At 35.5% G+C, this 14,900-nt stretch overlaps 1 protein-coding gene across 4 annotated transcripts in view; it reads left to right on the top strand.

The window, feature by feature from the left end:
* LOC109833738 (inositol hexakisphosphate and diphosphoinositol-pentakisphosphate kinase 2-like) overlaps positions 1-14,900 on the top strand; it is a 35,356-nt gene that overhangs the window by 8,209 nt on the left and 12,247 nt on the right. For all 4 annotated transcript variants that reach the window (XM_020401527.1, XM_020401526.1, XM_020401529.1 and 1 more), the window contains 15 exons: positions 497-567; positions 903-1,007; positions 1,379-1,471; positions 1,716-1,790; positions 2,840-2,925; positions 3,260-3,466; positions 4,241-4,340; positions 4,440-4,510; positions 4,802-4,883; positions 5,074-5,232; positions 5,531-5,573; positions 6,853-6,935; positions 7,137-7,199; positions 7,282-7,356; positions 8,824-8,910. In XM_020401527.1, coding sequence (XP_020257116.1) covers positions 497-567; positions 903-1,007; positions 1,379-1,471; positions 1,716-1,790; positions 2,840-2,925; positions 3,260-3,466; positions 4,241-4,340; positions 4,440-4,510; positions 4,802-4,883; positions 5,074-5,232; positions 5,531-5,573; positions 6,853-6,935; positions 7,137-7,199; positions 7,282-7,356; positions 8,824-8,910 — 1,400 coding nt within the window. The remainder of the gene's footprint in view (positions 1-496; positions 568-902; positions 1,008-1,378; positions 1,472-1,715; positions 1,791-2,839; positions 2,926-3,259; positions 3,467-4,240; positions 4,341-4,439; positions 4,511-4,801; positions 4,884-5,073; positions 5,233-5,530; positions 5,574-6,852; positions 6,936-7,136; positions 7,200-7,281; positions 7,357-8,823; positions 8,911-14,900) is intronic.

Below are 14,900 nucleotides of genomic sequence, written 5' to 3'. Positions count from 1 at the left end.
ATATAGAGAGAGAGAGAGAGAGAGAGAGAGAGAGAGAGAGAGAGAGAGAGAGAGAACAGATGACAGGCCATTGTAAGTTATGGCAAATCAAATTTCACATTGTCTATAATGACAATTTGCTTTGTGAATCCATCAAACAGTTCCAACTTGTAATTTATATTTCCATTCTTAACATTGCTTTCTACTAGTGTAATCCTGGCCTACTTTTCTGCTCTTTCGACATCCACAGCACCTGCCAAAGATCTTGTTCCAAGTTGTATCTAAACTTGCTAGTTATATCCCTTCTTAAGAATGTTTCTGTCTATTTCTTTGTTAGTGGAACAAGTATATTAATGAGTCTCGTATCGCGGTGTTAAAGTTAACATCTGTATGCTATTTGTTGTTAATGATTTTTTTCAACTATGGACTTCTTAAAGTTTATGCAAAGTTACATTCTTCAGAATAATCTGTGTTCATGCAGAATGTAAGTCTAACTTGCTGCATTATTTTTTTATAGGGGACAATCACAGTATCATGATATACTACCCTAGTTCTGCTGGTGGGGGGATGAAAGAACTGTTCCGCAAGGTAAAACTTAAATTTTCATTTTGATTTTTGTGTCAACTCTGATGTTATAGAATGATAAATTATACGAAAACTCTAAAGGTGTAAAATAAGTGCGACTCTGTTGACTAATTACTGATTTATGAGTAATAGGTGTATAATATGCTGTAGTGCTTATTTTTTTTTCCTTTTTTGCGATCGATTTGTTTTCCAGTTTTTAATTGTTATTGACTATGGTAGTGGGGTAAAAAGACTTTATATTTATCTTTGTCTTGTAATCTGTTAATATCTTCATTTACATTGCTTCACCCCTTTAATTTCAACACTATTTATGAAATTCCCAGTAATGTTTATAACAGGTTGGAAATCGGTCTAGTGAATTCCATCCTGATGTTAGAAGAGTGAGGCGCGAGGGGTCTTACATTTATGAAGAATTTATGTCTACTGGGGGAACCGATGTTAAGGTAAGTGATTTCTGTGTATGATTTGGCCCATCCATCTGTCATTTTTATATAATCCCCTCTTGGTGCCAGTTTATATGTTGATTTCAATATTTAAGCTTGTGTATATGATTATACCATTTCACTGCAATTTACTTGCTTGTTTGATTTTATTTTTCCCCCCAAGAGAGAAACAAAATTTTTTCAATTACAATTTATTTAAACGCCCCCTACTGCGGATCTTGAGGGAGTTCTTAACCTATTTGATGAATTATGAAATTATTTAGCTGTTGGTTGGTAACGTATTTTTTATGCCCTGTTGTTACTTACCAAACTTGAACACTCATATTTCCTTATATACATCATGCACTGAAGATGAGAAATATTTGACGTAGGTATATACTGTTGGTCCAGAATATGCACATGCAGAAGCACGCAAGTCTCCAGTTGTTGATGGTGTTGTTATGAGGAATCCTGACGGGAAAGAAGTAAGCTACTACCTTTTATTGTCTTTGTGGCCCTATACTTTGTTGTTCCCACATGCTGCAGTTGTTTGAATACTAGCGGTTTCTGTTGAATAATGGATGCATGGACTGACAGCTTTATTCTTTCTCCTCAAACATTCTCTTGATCTAGTTTACTAGTTAACCTCAGTCAATAATTAGTAGAACTTTTATATTATATTTTATTTCACCAACTTGCACTTTGTAAATGAAGCATTTTTGTTTGCAGGTCAGGTATCCTGTACTGTTAACTCCTGGTGAGAAGCAAATGGCAAGGGACGTATGTCTTGCATTTAGGCAAGGGGTAAATTTATCCAAATATAATCTCGCACACACTTTCTTTTATTTCGAATGATTAAATTCCTATTATTTAGTTTTAACGTATGACTTGTCTCACCCCTATGACACACACGTGCACATGCTTTGGTGGGTGCTGAAATTGCTTCAAGTCTGGTTTTGCTACCCAGCATTCATAATCATTAAGGTAAAGTGGTTCTGATATTTGAGCATAACGTGGAACATGATTTTGCACTTTGCCTTCAAATGCCACGTAGGTTTTTTCTAGTATTTGGGGGGGGGTTAAAAGAATTACATGTTAAATGGTAAGATCAGTGTCCATTGTAAACATTCACATATTAAAGAAAATTAAGATTTATTGGAAGACAAGATGTGGGCTGTCTTAAGCAATTCCATTACTGAGATCTCTTACTGATTTTTTGTAGTAATCAAATTGTGTCAACGATTTGTTCTCGTGATGGACAGAAATTAGTTCATTGAATTTTAGCTTGATTCTGTTGCTTTATGATGGTTACAAAGTTATGGAAATTGAAAGTCACAATTTGCAACCTCTCGACAATAAGCCCCTTAAGTTTATCATAGTGAATCTTGATACTGTAAATTCTTACTTTGTAATTGTGAAGAAAGCAGTGGATGACTTCTCATATTACATGGTCCAGTTTTGAGGTAAGTACTTCAAATATATAACTTACATAATTTGTATTTTTGTCTTATACGATGTGGTGAATATTATCTTCTTTACATGTTTAAAGTATAACATGTTCCATTAATGATTCCTAGGTCATAATTATTTAGCCTGGCTATCCTTTGTAACCCAATACATGACCTGAATAAGAATAGTTAATATGTTCTGTTAATTTGTCTGGTCTCTCTGTAAAACAATCTAACATGGTTGGAGAATTATGTCCATAATAGGCTGCAATAAGTTAAGGGGATTTGGAAAGAGATTGAACTACCTGTCTTGATGTAATCTTGCTATGGTGCACTTTTCTTTTTTGCTTGAGATTTCATTCAACTTTCTAAATTGCTTTTCTGTTGATTTAAAAATTCTTTCAGGTTTGTGGATTCGATCTCTTAAGATGTGAAGGAAGATCTTATGTGTGTGATGTCAATGGGTGGAGCTTTGTGAAGAACTCTTACAAGTAACTATGGATGTAACGCTTTATATACAGTGTTGAATTATGACATGGAAATTAAACACGAGAAAAATGGATATGCTTGGTACCAAGGACAAACTAGGTGCTTGGTAGTGAAGTGCCACATTCTAATCCACTCATGGTTATTAAACCAATGTGCACCTATGTGAATGTGGTCCCCCCTTTAAGTGAGTAGATGGGAATGAGCCACCTCACTACCAAGCACAAAGTTTGGTGCTTGGTACCAAGCATACCCATGTTCCTCATTAAACAATTGGTTTAGGTAAAATATGTTTGGAGAATATGGTTTTCAGTACTAAACTACTCTTTCAAAAAATAGGTACTATGATGATGCAGCATGTGTATTGAGAAAAATGTTTCTCGATGCCAAAGCTCCTCATCTTTCATCTACTATTCCTCCAACTCTCCCTTGGAAAATGAATGAACCGACCCCACCTTGTGAGCCTTTAACACGCCAGGGAAGTGGAATAATTGGCACATTTGGGCAATCTGAAGAACTGCGATGTGTTATAGCTGTTATTCGTCAGTAAGGACTATTTTTCTCTTTCTCTAGGACTTGTGTGCATTTCTTTATATTGCTCTCTCTCTTCTATCACTATGTGTGTATGTCTGCTCGCCTCTTTTTTGGGTGCTGGAGCACAAGTTTGTATGACTTGGGACAAAAGAGGTTGGCTATACAATTTTTAGAATTGGACTCAAAGCCATTTTAATTTTAGATTTGCATTTAGATTAATGTGACTGTCCTTCAATATGTCCGTAGAGTATGTTGCCTGCATGAGTTTGGAGAAAGCCAACAGTCAAACGTGTTGAAGTATTTATAAATAATTGTCAGTTCCATATTACATGCACACGCACACGCACACGCACACGGACACATGTACACACAAAACACGTACATCCACCCAGCCACCCATGCATGCATCCACCCCCACAACCCTGCCCATGCCTGTGCCCGCACACACACATTTGCACGTGCAGGCACACACGAGTATTATAGTTGTGAGTTGCAGCTCATTTTGCTGAATGAGCTACCAAGAGTTGTGACTTTTTTGTGTGCTAATTGAGGTACTTGAGACATGAGATAAAAAGGGTGAGGACCAACCATCCGATGTGACTTGTAGGGTGTTCCTTACCACATTGTAGATCCTCTTGGTAGCTCATTAGCAAAATGAGCTGCCACATCATACCCAATTTTCCCATATATGAATGTATGTGCAATATGTATGTAGGCATGTTTTTATGTGAATGTATGTTATGTGTGTTACATGCAGTCTAATTAGTTGCATGTGGTTGCTCACAGCGGCGACCGGACACCTAAACAAAAGGTGAAGTTGAAAGTTACAGAAGAGAAGCTACTGAATCTGATGTTAAAGTACAATGGTCACCGACCTAGAGCTGAGGTTGTTTATTCCATATATTATGATAATTCGAGGCAAATTTATTTTAAACTTCATAAAATAGTAAGTGATATTATTTTAACATCGTTACCTTTGTCACAGACAAAGCTCAAAAGTGCTGTTCAGTTACAAGACCTCTTAGATGCAACTAGAATGCTAGTTCCTCGTACAAGGTAACCATTTTATAGTGTTCTGCTTATCCAAAAGATATGCTAGTTCCTTGTACCAGGTAACCATTTTATAGTGTTCTGCTTATCCAAAATATATGCTTAATTATCCATGGTCTGCTAAATTTTGAAGTGAAATCATTGATGTTAACTTTGTTAGCCCTATATCACTACCTATGTAACTGCACTTATTTGGAATGTTAATTCTTACTGTGTAGGAATTTCTTGTTTGTAACTTGAAACTGTAAATTTTAATGTGACTTGGTAACCGATAATGAAATTAAGTACATGCACTAGGTCTGGTCGTGAAAGTGATAGTGATGCTGAAGAACTTGAACATGCTGAGAAACTTCGTCAAGTTAAAGCAGTTCTTGAAGAGGTATACGAGATAAGTTTCCTTTGAATTACTAGTTCTACCTGAAACTGTTAGATTCCTTCGCCTTACTATTCTTGGTTACTTTGCTCCTTCTGGAAACAACAATTTTTAAGAATTTGGTTGAAGAAAGACAAATATTCTCCAAACCATGTTTCTTTGTTTCTGATATGTGATTAACTTTTATGTTATCCAGGGTGGGCATTTCTCAGGTATTTATAGAAAGGTACAACTAAAACCATTAAAATGGGTTAAAGTTCCAAAAAGTAATGGTGATGGTGAGGAAGAGAGACCTATTGAAGCTTTGATGGTTCTTAAATATGGAGGTGTTCTTACACATGCTGGAAGAAAGCAGGTAGATTTATCTTCATTTTATGTCCTCTATTCTGCTGTCGTCATGGTCCTTTGTCTGTTGCTCTTGGGCGATCTAAGAATGATCCAGATACATGAAAGCAAGTAGGTCAATAAGAAGCCCTAAGATGTAGTAGTTATCTCATTATTCACGTGCTTTGTTTTTTCAATTTTCTCCTCTCTCTACTTCTTGCTTTATGAAGATATGCATTTAATTTGAGTCTTGCTTTCAGTGGCACCATTATTTTCTCCATCAGGATAATGAATATTGATAGCTAATCCAGTCTTCAAATCTTCTGCAGGCTGAAGAGTTGGGAAGATATTTCCGAAACAACATGTATCCAGGTTATTCCTATAGCCTATTTTTCATTGATTCATACTACACTATCTTTTTCTGTTCCATTCACATGGCTACCAATATGATGTCTTATGTTATAGTAACTATTCTTCATCTACTTGCCTGCTTATTATGAGAATTTGTTGATTCATTTTGCTGAGCAGAAGCTTTTTAATGAAGTCTCATTTTGGTGCACAGATTAATAAATCTCTAATGTAATTTCTAGAGATGCTTACGCTGCTGTATTTGGTGGATGCTGCTGATACAATAGTCTTAGTAGTACCTTGTTAACTTAAACCTTCTATCTTGAGTGAATGCATCATCTTATTTGAGTGCAAATACTTGGGTTCGAAAAAGAGATAATTTAGAAATTTATTAGTTCACTGCACCAAGATGATGTAAAATATCCACTACCATAGACAATCTTATTACCGTGTATTAGCACTTCAAAGCAATGTCTAGAAAAGTGGAAGCGCAAGGCGAAGCACTAGACCCTTTGTTTGTGAAGCGAAGTGTAAGCTTCAAAGCGTGAAGCGTAAGCTTCATTAGTTTAAATATATTTTAATTTTAAATTTGTAAAAAGCATGATCATATAATATAGAGTGGCGTAAAAATTACAAATATATACATTCATGTCCTGAGTAGTAAATAACAATTAAATATGTGAAGTATACAAATGAATCATAATAAACTAAGCTACACTCATAACATATATATTTTATTTACACTCACATAGTCATATTGAAAATATATAGGGGCATTTTAATGTTAGTCAAAGATTCTTTTATGTCCCTACTATTTTGTCTTAAGCATGTGCTTCAAAATAAAAGCACCTTATGAAGCGCGACGCTCAAACTTCAATTATGCTTTAAGCCATGAGGCGTAAGTTTCAAGAGATAAGTAGCTTCACTCTTGAGTTTTGAAGCGTTTACCCTTCAATAAGTTGTGAAGCGAGTTTCGAAGCGAGTTCTAGAAAAGCTTTTTCAAACATTGCTTCAAAGAACACTGAGGCAGATCTGTACAGTATCAATCAGTATTTATTTCTGTGATTTAATGATAGTTTATAATGTGTGGTGGAGGCTTTGCTAAGAACAAACATGGTCAAATTGGTAAGTAATATATATACCAACACCCGCTGACGTCGGTTTGTTATGGTCACTAAGACAGTTATAAACCAAGTCAAATTGAAGAGCATGAGTGTTGTAATAGTATTTTATTTTCCAAAAAAATATGTTCCACTCTTACTGCTTTATGGCTAAGATCTTTATTTTATCTTGAAACCATTAGGTGAAGGAACAGGATTGCTTCGTCTTCACAGTACTTACCGACATGACCTGAAGATTTACAGTTCAGATGAGGGTCGTGTCCAGGTAGGACACTGGAAATGCATGATTTTGATCAAAAGTCAATTATCATGCCCAACTCCTGCTTGTTTTAATTGCACGTTTAGTTTAGGATGTTTGTGAGCTTATTTTTCGTAATAGGTTTTAAAGTTATTTGGTATGGGATGGTCTTTACTGATGCACCATCCATGAAGCATAGCTCTTATCTAGACCATGTTTTTTTTGCAGATGTCTGCTGCTGCATTTGCCAAAGGCCTTCTTGATTTAGAAGGACAATTAACTCCCATTCTGGTTTAAATCAAACAATCCATTGTATGTCCTGTTTTCCCCCTTTTTTGTTTGATTCTTAGTTTACACTCAACTCTTTTACCAGGTTTCTCTTGTTAGCAAAGATTCTTCCATGTTGGATGGCCTTGAAAATGCAAGTACTGAGATGGAAGAAGCAAAGGTCTGTCATCCATTAAAGTATATTATTTATGATATAATTTACTAAAATTGTCTTTTAAGTATTCTATCTATGACATTAAGATGCTCACATATTGATAACTGCTTGGTTATTACTTAATCAATTGAAGACATACAACTCACAAAAAGCAGAGGAAGGAAAATGATGGACTAGAAAAAAGATATTCATTTATATGAAAAAACATACTTTAAGAAGAGTTGTTGGAGACTAGGGTTTGTAATTTTGAAAACTGAGGATAGAAAGGGGAATAATATCTGTCATACAAGTTGTTGCAAGTCTCTGTACTGGAGTCTGATTGATCTGATGCAGTGGGAAAGGGTGGAAAAAGAGTATGCTTTAGAGAAAAAAAATTCACTTCCATTACTCCCATCACTCCACAGGAGCTCTTCACTGCCACTCAGAAAAGTGGGGAGAAAAGTGGGGACTGAGTGCGGAAAAACGAAAGAACAGAATTATATCCTGGCGTTGAGACTAGAGGAAAGATAGAAGAAAACAAAAGGAGATAGGCTTAACAAGTCCCTGTTTGAGGGGGGAAGTAAAAGCCACATAGCTCTTGCTTGCATGAAGGATGTGGATGAGCTGCACTGACCAATAACCCATTCTTGGATAATAAAGAAGAACTTGATAAAGGTTTGATGTGGACGAAGTTGAGTTTGTTTGTTATTCTTAATTTTCAGTTCTTTTGTTCTTGTTTTCGTTTTTAAGCTGCTGACACGTATTTTGACCTCTAGAGCACTAGACTGATCCTTCCACTCTGTTGCATCCCCTTCCACTACACACCAATCACTTAGCAGGGAAAAATCCCATTGGGATTTCTTCATAGTTGATGCTAGAGTACTTAGACTCAGAATGAATTACTTGAGAGAGCAATTCATTGGCTGTCTCACCTATGCATCTGTGTTGTTCTCAGAGTTAATGGATTTAATGGGTTCAGTTCTAGCTTCCCTGTGGACATTTTTGAAAAAAAAATATTTCTATGCCAAACCATGCAAAACTATATTTTATCTTTGTATAACCCTCTTTATCAAACCATGAAAAAACCTATATTTTATTTCCACACAATAGTCCATGTATTTCTGTTTGATGTTATGGCAGTAAGATTTCTCTATACTGTGCTGCATCATATGTGTATATGTATCTCTCTTTCGGTGGATTTGCACATGTCTCTATACGGCGAGTTTTAAAGTTTGGGAGTGGAAACCTGCCTTATTGCTTTTGCAATCCATAGAGTTTATAATTAATTGAGACAGAGTTGACAAATGAAGTGAGCCTATGTGTATATATCCAAGGAACTAAACAGATTAAACTTTTCACTAACATATTTCTACTCTATAAAATCTGGTAGCTTTGATCTTATTGTTCTTCAGATTAATTCTCTAGATTGCCATTTGGAAATTTTCACTTTTATTATACGATTGTTTTTATATTTATTGTTTTAATACTATGCAGGCTAAGCTTCATGGATGGGCAGAGTATCCGTGGATGGTTGATGGTGCTGGCCTTCCTTCGAATGCTTCTGAACTTCTTCCTAAAATGGTATTTTTCTTCATATATGTCTATTTTCTATGCTTTTTGTTGCCAGAATCTTTGGCCCGCAACACGTGGGTTCGTTTTTCGTTCTATCATATATGAACCGTAAGTTAACAGTACTTGTGATTTTCCTGATATGCGTTGTTGATTTGGCTCTTTCCTTATTGGGGTTTACCAGTGGAAATGTGTGAACTAAATTTATCCTATTGAAACGTGTCAATATGACAAAAAATGAGAACAAAGTTTTTATCTGTGGACCCATTTGGCTACATACTAGTGTGCTTATGTTTGCTAGCCCTGAAAGTTGAGAGATCAAAGAAAATGACCAAGTTCTTAGGACTTATAACCTGTTCTTGACGAGTTTGAGCAAAATTTCTGGTCAAGTCAACCATAGAAAATTGATGCCCTTCCTAGAAACATGTAAAGCCAGTTTCTGGAGAGGTAAACTCATGCCAGCTAAGGGCATGTAGATATCTATCAGATATGAGGTGGCAAAATGAAAATCTCTTTCAGGATTTGTGTCATGCCCGGTCCCTGAATACATGTGTGGAGGGGGCGAGACTCAACGGGTATTGTAGCCATAGGGAAATCCCCCTCATAGCTACACCAAAGCCTCTGACGAGTCTTGTACACAAAATAAACGGCTATTCACACAGTAGGGCAAGTCGATACCTAAGTTTGTCTTTCGCTTGGGAAAATGAACAGATTGTTGCCAGTTAGCTACTTTGGAAAGGAATACAACAGGAACAGCAACAGCAGAGCCTTTATCCCAATTTTTTTAGGTCAACGACATGAATCCTATTTATCCATTCATTTGTGCTTAGAAGTGTCTCCTACGTTAAGCACTAAACCACTATCATATGCTTTTTAATTGCTTTCAACCAGGTTCCCTTACACCTTTGGGAAAGGATAAAAAATAAATTATGCTGTAAGTGGGTAATAGATTATATTCTTTTGGAATTATTTTTCTGCAATGGGGAAGTTAATCTTCCACACACACCATTACTAAATCATTACATCACTTCATATGGGAAGTTTAGATATATTTTGTTTTAGTTCTTATTATTGCCCTTTTATTTTTAAAAAATTAAGTGAAAGCTCATTTGTGATATAACGCATCTTCAAACTGTTCTGCACCTTAGCATAAAAAATAATGTGTTGCAGTAGTATCATTTACACTCTCGTGATAATTCAGAGAAAAGTACATTTTTTTGTGATTCCTTAGTATATGATGCCATAACCAGTGATAAAGATAATGAACACTGTTCTTCCCCATGTATAGGTGATGTTCATGATCAAATCAAAGCTACACTTTCCATTTTCCTTTGGTCTAGTAGTTGAGAAAACAATGTCTGTGATCCTATATTTAGAAGCCTCATTTATTCTATAATTTGTTTCTGTTATCGTAGTTATTTTCAGAGAACTAACGCCTTGTTTGGTACAAGGAAATCGGATCAAATGAGAATGGAATGAAGTAAGGAACGGAATGGAATTAGTGTGAGAATGAAATGTTCATTTCCGTTCTCATGTTTGGGTGCTATCAGGGCCGGTTCTGAGATTTTAGGTGCCCTGTGCGAAAAGTAAACACAAGACACTTCTCTATATACAAAATATCAATAAGTTTCTATTTGAATCCCTAAAATGCTAGAGAATAAAATGTTACTGACCAGACATTAAAATGTTACCTGGTTTTTTCGCATCTGGATAGTCTTTAACATACTTTTCAAGTGCTATTGTCAATTCTTCATCTCTTCAGTCACCTGAATAAAATGTTACTGATCAGATAAATACATGTAATCCCACCTTAATAAAGCTTTCTAATAGAGCAAATTGTCCACAATAAGAAATACTTGCATACTATGTTCCTCTTGTATATGTGCTTACCTTCATCAGATATCAAAGCCTTTAGCATCAAAAATTATCATCGAAAAATTGTCCTTGTATTTTTAGCTGCAAAATCACTAATTAAGCCTTTTAACATCAATTTTATCTATAAAATCATTTTCAAAGGATATCAAAGCTAGTCCATTTAGTCTTTCTGTGACATGGTCGATCTCAGATAAGATTTTAATAGTTTTAATTTTGAAAAACTTCTTTCTGCAGATGCGAATGTAACATGTATAGTCAATAATATTCTATAAGCAATACATGCATTTGAAAAATAATTTCGTATTTTTAAGAAATTCAGTATATCAATAGCCATCTTTGTTTCTTTTGGTAAAATATTTCGTAAGATTTTTAGTTCTTCAAATAAATCTTTCCCATCAAGATCAGAAAATGTTTTATATTTTAGAATAATTTCAAGATTATCACAACATGCTTTCAAATTATTATCATCTAATGAGTTTAACTTTTCTGAACCAAACAAAAATCCAAAAATATCTTCATATGCTTTATATTACTCAAACCTTTTCTTTAGTGAACCAATAGCTTGATCTACAATATACAAAAAATAATTAATTCTAAAAGATTCTTCAACTGATAGTGTTTTCTCCTCATTAACATTCTCATCAAATTGTTTTTTTCTACGGATTTGACGTTTTATTTGAAATACATAATCAATTTTTATTTCAATAGCAATTTCTTTAGCAATTGCCATAGCTTGTGTGAGCCTAACTTCTCTATAATCCTCAAAAAATCTAATCAATCCTTTTACTTGATCTATAGCAATATCAATAAGCATGTCTTTAGATTGTAAAGATTTGCTAATTAAGTTAACAACAAACAATATATCGTACCAAATAATCATACTTAATAAAAATTTAAAATTTCCAATTCCATGTGTTGCTAAAGAATCTGCTTCACTTCTTATTTTGGAGTCATTAACAGTTTCTGCTAACTGAAGTAGTGCTTCTCTTATTTTAAGTGTTTGGAATCTAATTGCTTTAACGCTTTCAATATGGTTTTCCTAACGTGTAGCCGACAATGGCTTCACAGTTAAACCTTTTACATTATTTATCAAAATTTACCATCGCTTTGTTGAGTGAGAAAATAATGTATAAATGCGTTGCATCACTCCAAAAAAGTCTTTTACTTTACCACAACAATTTGCCATATCGCAAAGTGTTAAATTAAGACTATGACAACCACAAGGCGTGTATAACGCTCTAGGATTAATATCAAGTAATTTTTTTTGTACACCTTGGTGTCTCCCTTTCATATTAGACCCGTTATCATACCCTTGACCTCGTACATTATCAATATCAAGATTAAGATTTTTTAGCACATTTTGCAATTCTTCAAAAAGTCCTTGTCCAGATGTATCATTTACTTTTAAAAATTCTACAAAAAGTTCTTCTACTTTTATCGGGCTTGTAGAAATATCGACATATCGTAATATTAAGGTCATTTGTTCTTGGTGACTTGCATCCGGAGTACAATCAAGTATTACTGAAAAATATTTAGCTTCTTTAATTTTTTAAACTATTGCACATTTGATTTTAGAAGCTAACATACTTATCAATTCATTTTGGATGCTAGGACCAAGATAATGATAATGAATTTTACCATGGTCAATACGTCGAATATGTTCTTGTATTACCGGATCCCATTCTGCAATCATTTCAATTAGGCCTAAAAAATTTTCATTATTATTTTGATAAATTCTCTCATTTGTTCCTCGAAATGTCAAGTTATGTTTAACAAGATATTTAACAATAGAAATTATTCTTTGTAATACTTTCTTCCAATATTTCTTCTCTTTATTAATTTGCTCTTGAATATTTTTATTGATTGTTTTATTTTTCTTTAATCTTATGCGTAAATCAAGCCAAGTACTCATGTTAAACATGTGCTCATTAGTTGTTTCATGTTCTTTAAGCCTAGCACTAAGATGTATCCAATCATTAAATCCTTCATTTATTAAAAATTTTTTCTTAAAACCATTTTTAAACAATTTACAACAAAAACAGAATACTTTATCGATATCCTTTGAATAAACTAAGCATTCCCTATCGCATTTCTCTCAATTTGATAAATGCCTAGTGTAAAATGCCGAAGAAAAACACCTTCCTAATTTATCTTTCGGACCTTTTTCGACTAATAGATCTCTTATAGGGTCATTTTCCACTAATATATCTCTAGATTTGGTGTCCAAATTTGGATCATAAATATTCAAATTCATTATCATGGACTCATTAGATTGTTCATTGCCTAAAATATTTTCATTCTTATTTTTATTTTTATTGTCAATATCAATTTCATTCTTATTCTGATTCTCATTTTTTACTTTCATTTTCATTTTCATTCTGATACTCATTTTCATTATCATTTTCATTATAAATCTCATTTTCATTCTGGTTCTCATTTTCATTATCATTTTCATTTTTACTTTGATCATCAACATTTTTATTCTCATACTCATTCAGGCCCAAATCATTAATGTTATCATTTGTAATTGAATTTTCAACTAAATCTTGTGTTTCTCTAACAATGAATTTATCAAGCGCTCCACTTTGAGTTTGGACAAATTGTTCAATTTTTTTTTGCGTTTATCATATCCATATGGATATTTTCTTGGAGATATTTCTATAATAAAACAAAAAATATCACAATCAAATTAAAATAAGTCAAAAGATTCAGAACAATACAACCTGTTGAACAGCTCCGGCTCCGGCTGAACAATACAGCTCCGGCTCCGGCTGAACAATACATAGCGACAGCATGGCACTACGGCAACGGCAACACCGAAAATGTAAGATCCGCTTGGTCACTTGGATTTCCTGCAATACAAGAAATCAAATCTCAAATCAGCAACAAAACCCTAAAATCACAATAGAAAAATTATAAAAAATAAAAAAAACAAAGGAATCATACGTGAGAAGAGGAGATGAGAGAGCTCAGGCGAGAGTCGAGAGACCGCGACGTCGGCGAGCTCAGATCAACTCTGAATCCGAACCGAAGTCGGCGATTTCGGGGCTGGCAGCGATTTCGGGACTGAGGCTGAATAGAGCAGCCTGAGCTGAGCCGCTGAGGGCGGAGAGACCGAGAGAGGATGGAGGCTGGCGTAAATTGGGGCTGGCCATCTGCCGCGGTCGGCCTCCCGCGCCGCATGGAGGTCGGAGAGGAGGAAGGGACTCACAGTGGGCTCGGCGGCGGCGGCGAGTCCGGCTGAGGACCCGACTGCGCGTGGGTCTGGAATTTGGGGCTGGGAAGAAGATGTTGGACTGGAATGTTGAGGGCTGGCGGTGCGGCGGTCGCTGAAGACGCGACTGCCTGAGCCGCATAGACGTGGAGAGAGAGGAGGATGTGGTGGGGGATTGGATTTGGGGGCTGGCTAGGCTGGGGTGTTGAGTGAGAATGTACGTGAGAATAGGTGAAGAAGATGGGTAGGGGTGAGGCTGATGTGTTTTTGAAAGAGGGTTTTTGAACAGATGGTTGAGATTAAGCTGGGTGTGAAATGGACGGTCCACATTTATTTCTTCATATATATAAATATAATTATAAAAAAAATTAGGGGCCCTGTGCGGGGGCTCACTTGGAACACCCCCAAAGCCGGCCCTGGGTGCTATTAGATAATAAAGTGAGAGTGAAAAATCATTATATTTTGGTATGGACAATTAATAATAAATCATTTCCTACCAACACCTTGGAAATGTCCGATCCCACAAAAAGTGAGAATGAAGGAGAAGTGGGAATAAACTTTCTAGCTCTAAAAAAGTTGCCATGTTTGGTATGCACGAATGAGAAGTGGGAATGAGCGTTCCGTCCCCTCCTATTCCTGTGTACCAAACACGCCCTAGTTAGAGAGTTGGGTAAGAAGTTTGTATTTACCCATCGCGGTTGATCTGGACAGTTGGGAGGTTCCAATATGGTTCACACGGCCATGAGTTTGATTCCCGTCTACTTACCTGGGAGTAGGCTGAATTAAGGTGGGACCGACGCCCCCGGGGTTTACATGTGGGAGGGGGCTTGATCTTGGGGTTGCTCCTTTGGACTCGAGTGCTCTAACCAAGCGGCTCCTCGTTACCAAAAAAAGAAGTTTGTTTTTGTTTTTT

Source organism: Asparagus officinalis, chromosome 3, assembly GCF_001876935.1.
Source record: "Asparagus officinalis chromosome 3, Aspof.V1, whole genome shotgun sequence".
Classification (NCBI taxonomy): Eukaryota; Viridiplantae; Streptophyta; class Magnoliopsida; order Asparagales; family Asparagaceae; genus Asparagus; species Asparagus officinalis.
This window is presented reverse-complemented; position numbering and strand designations above follow the sequence as displayed.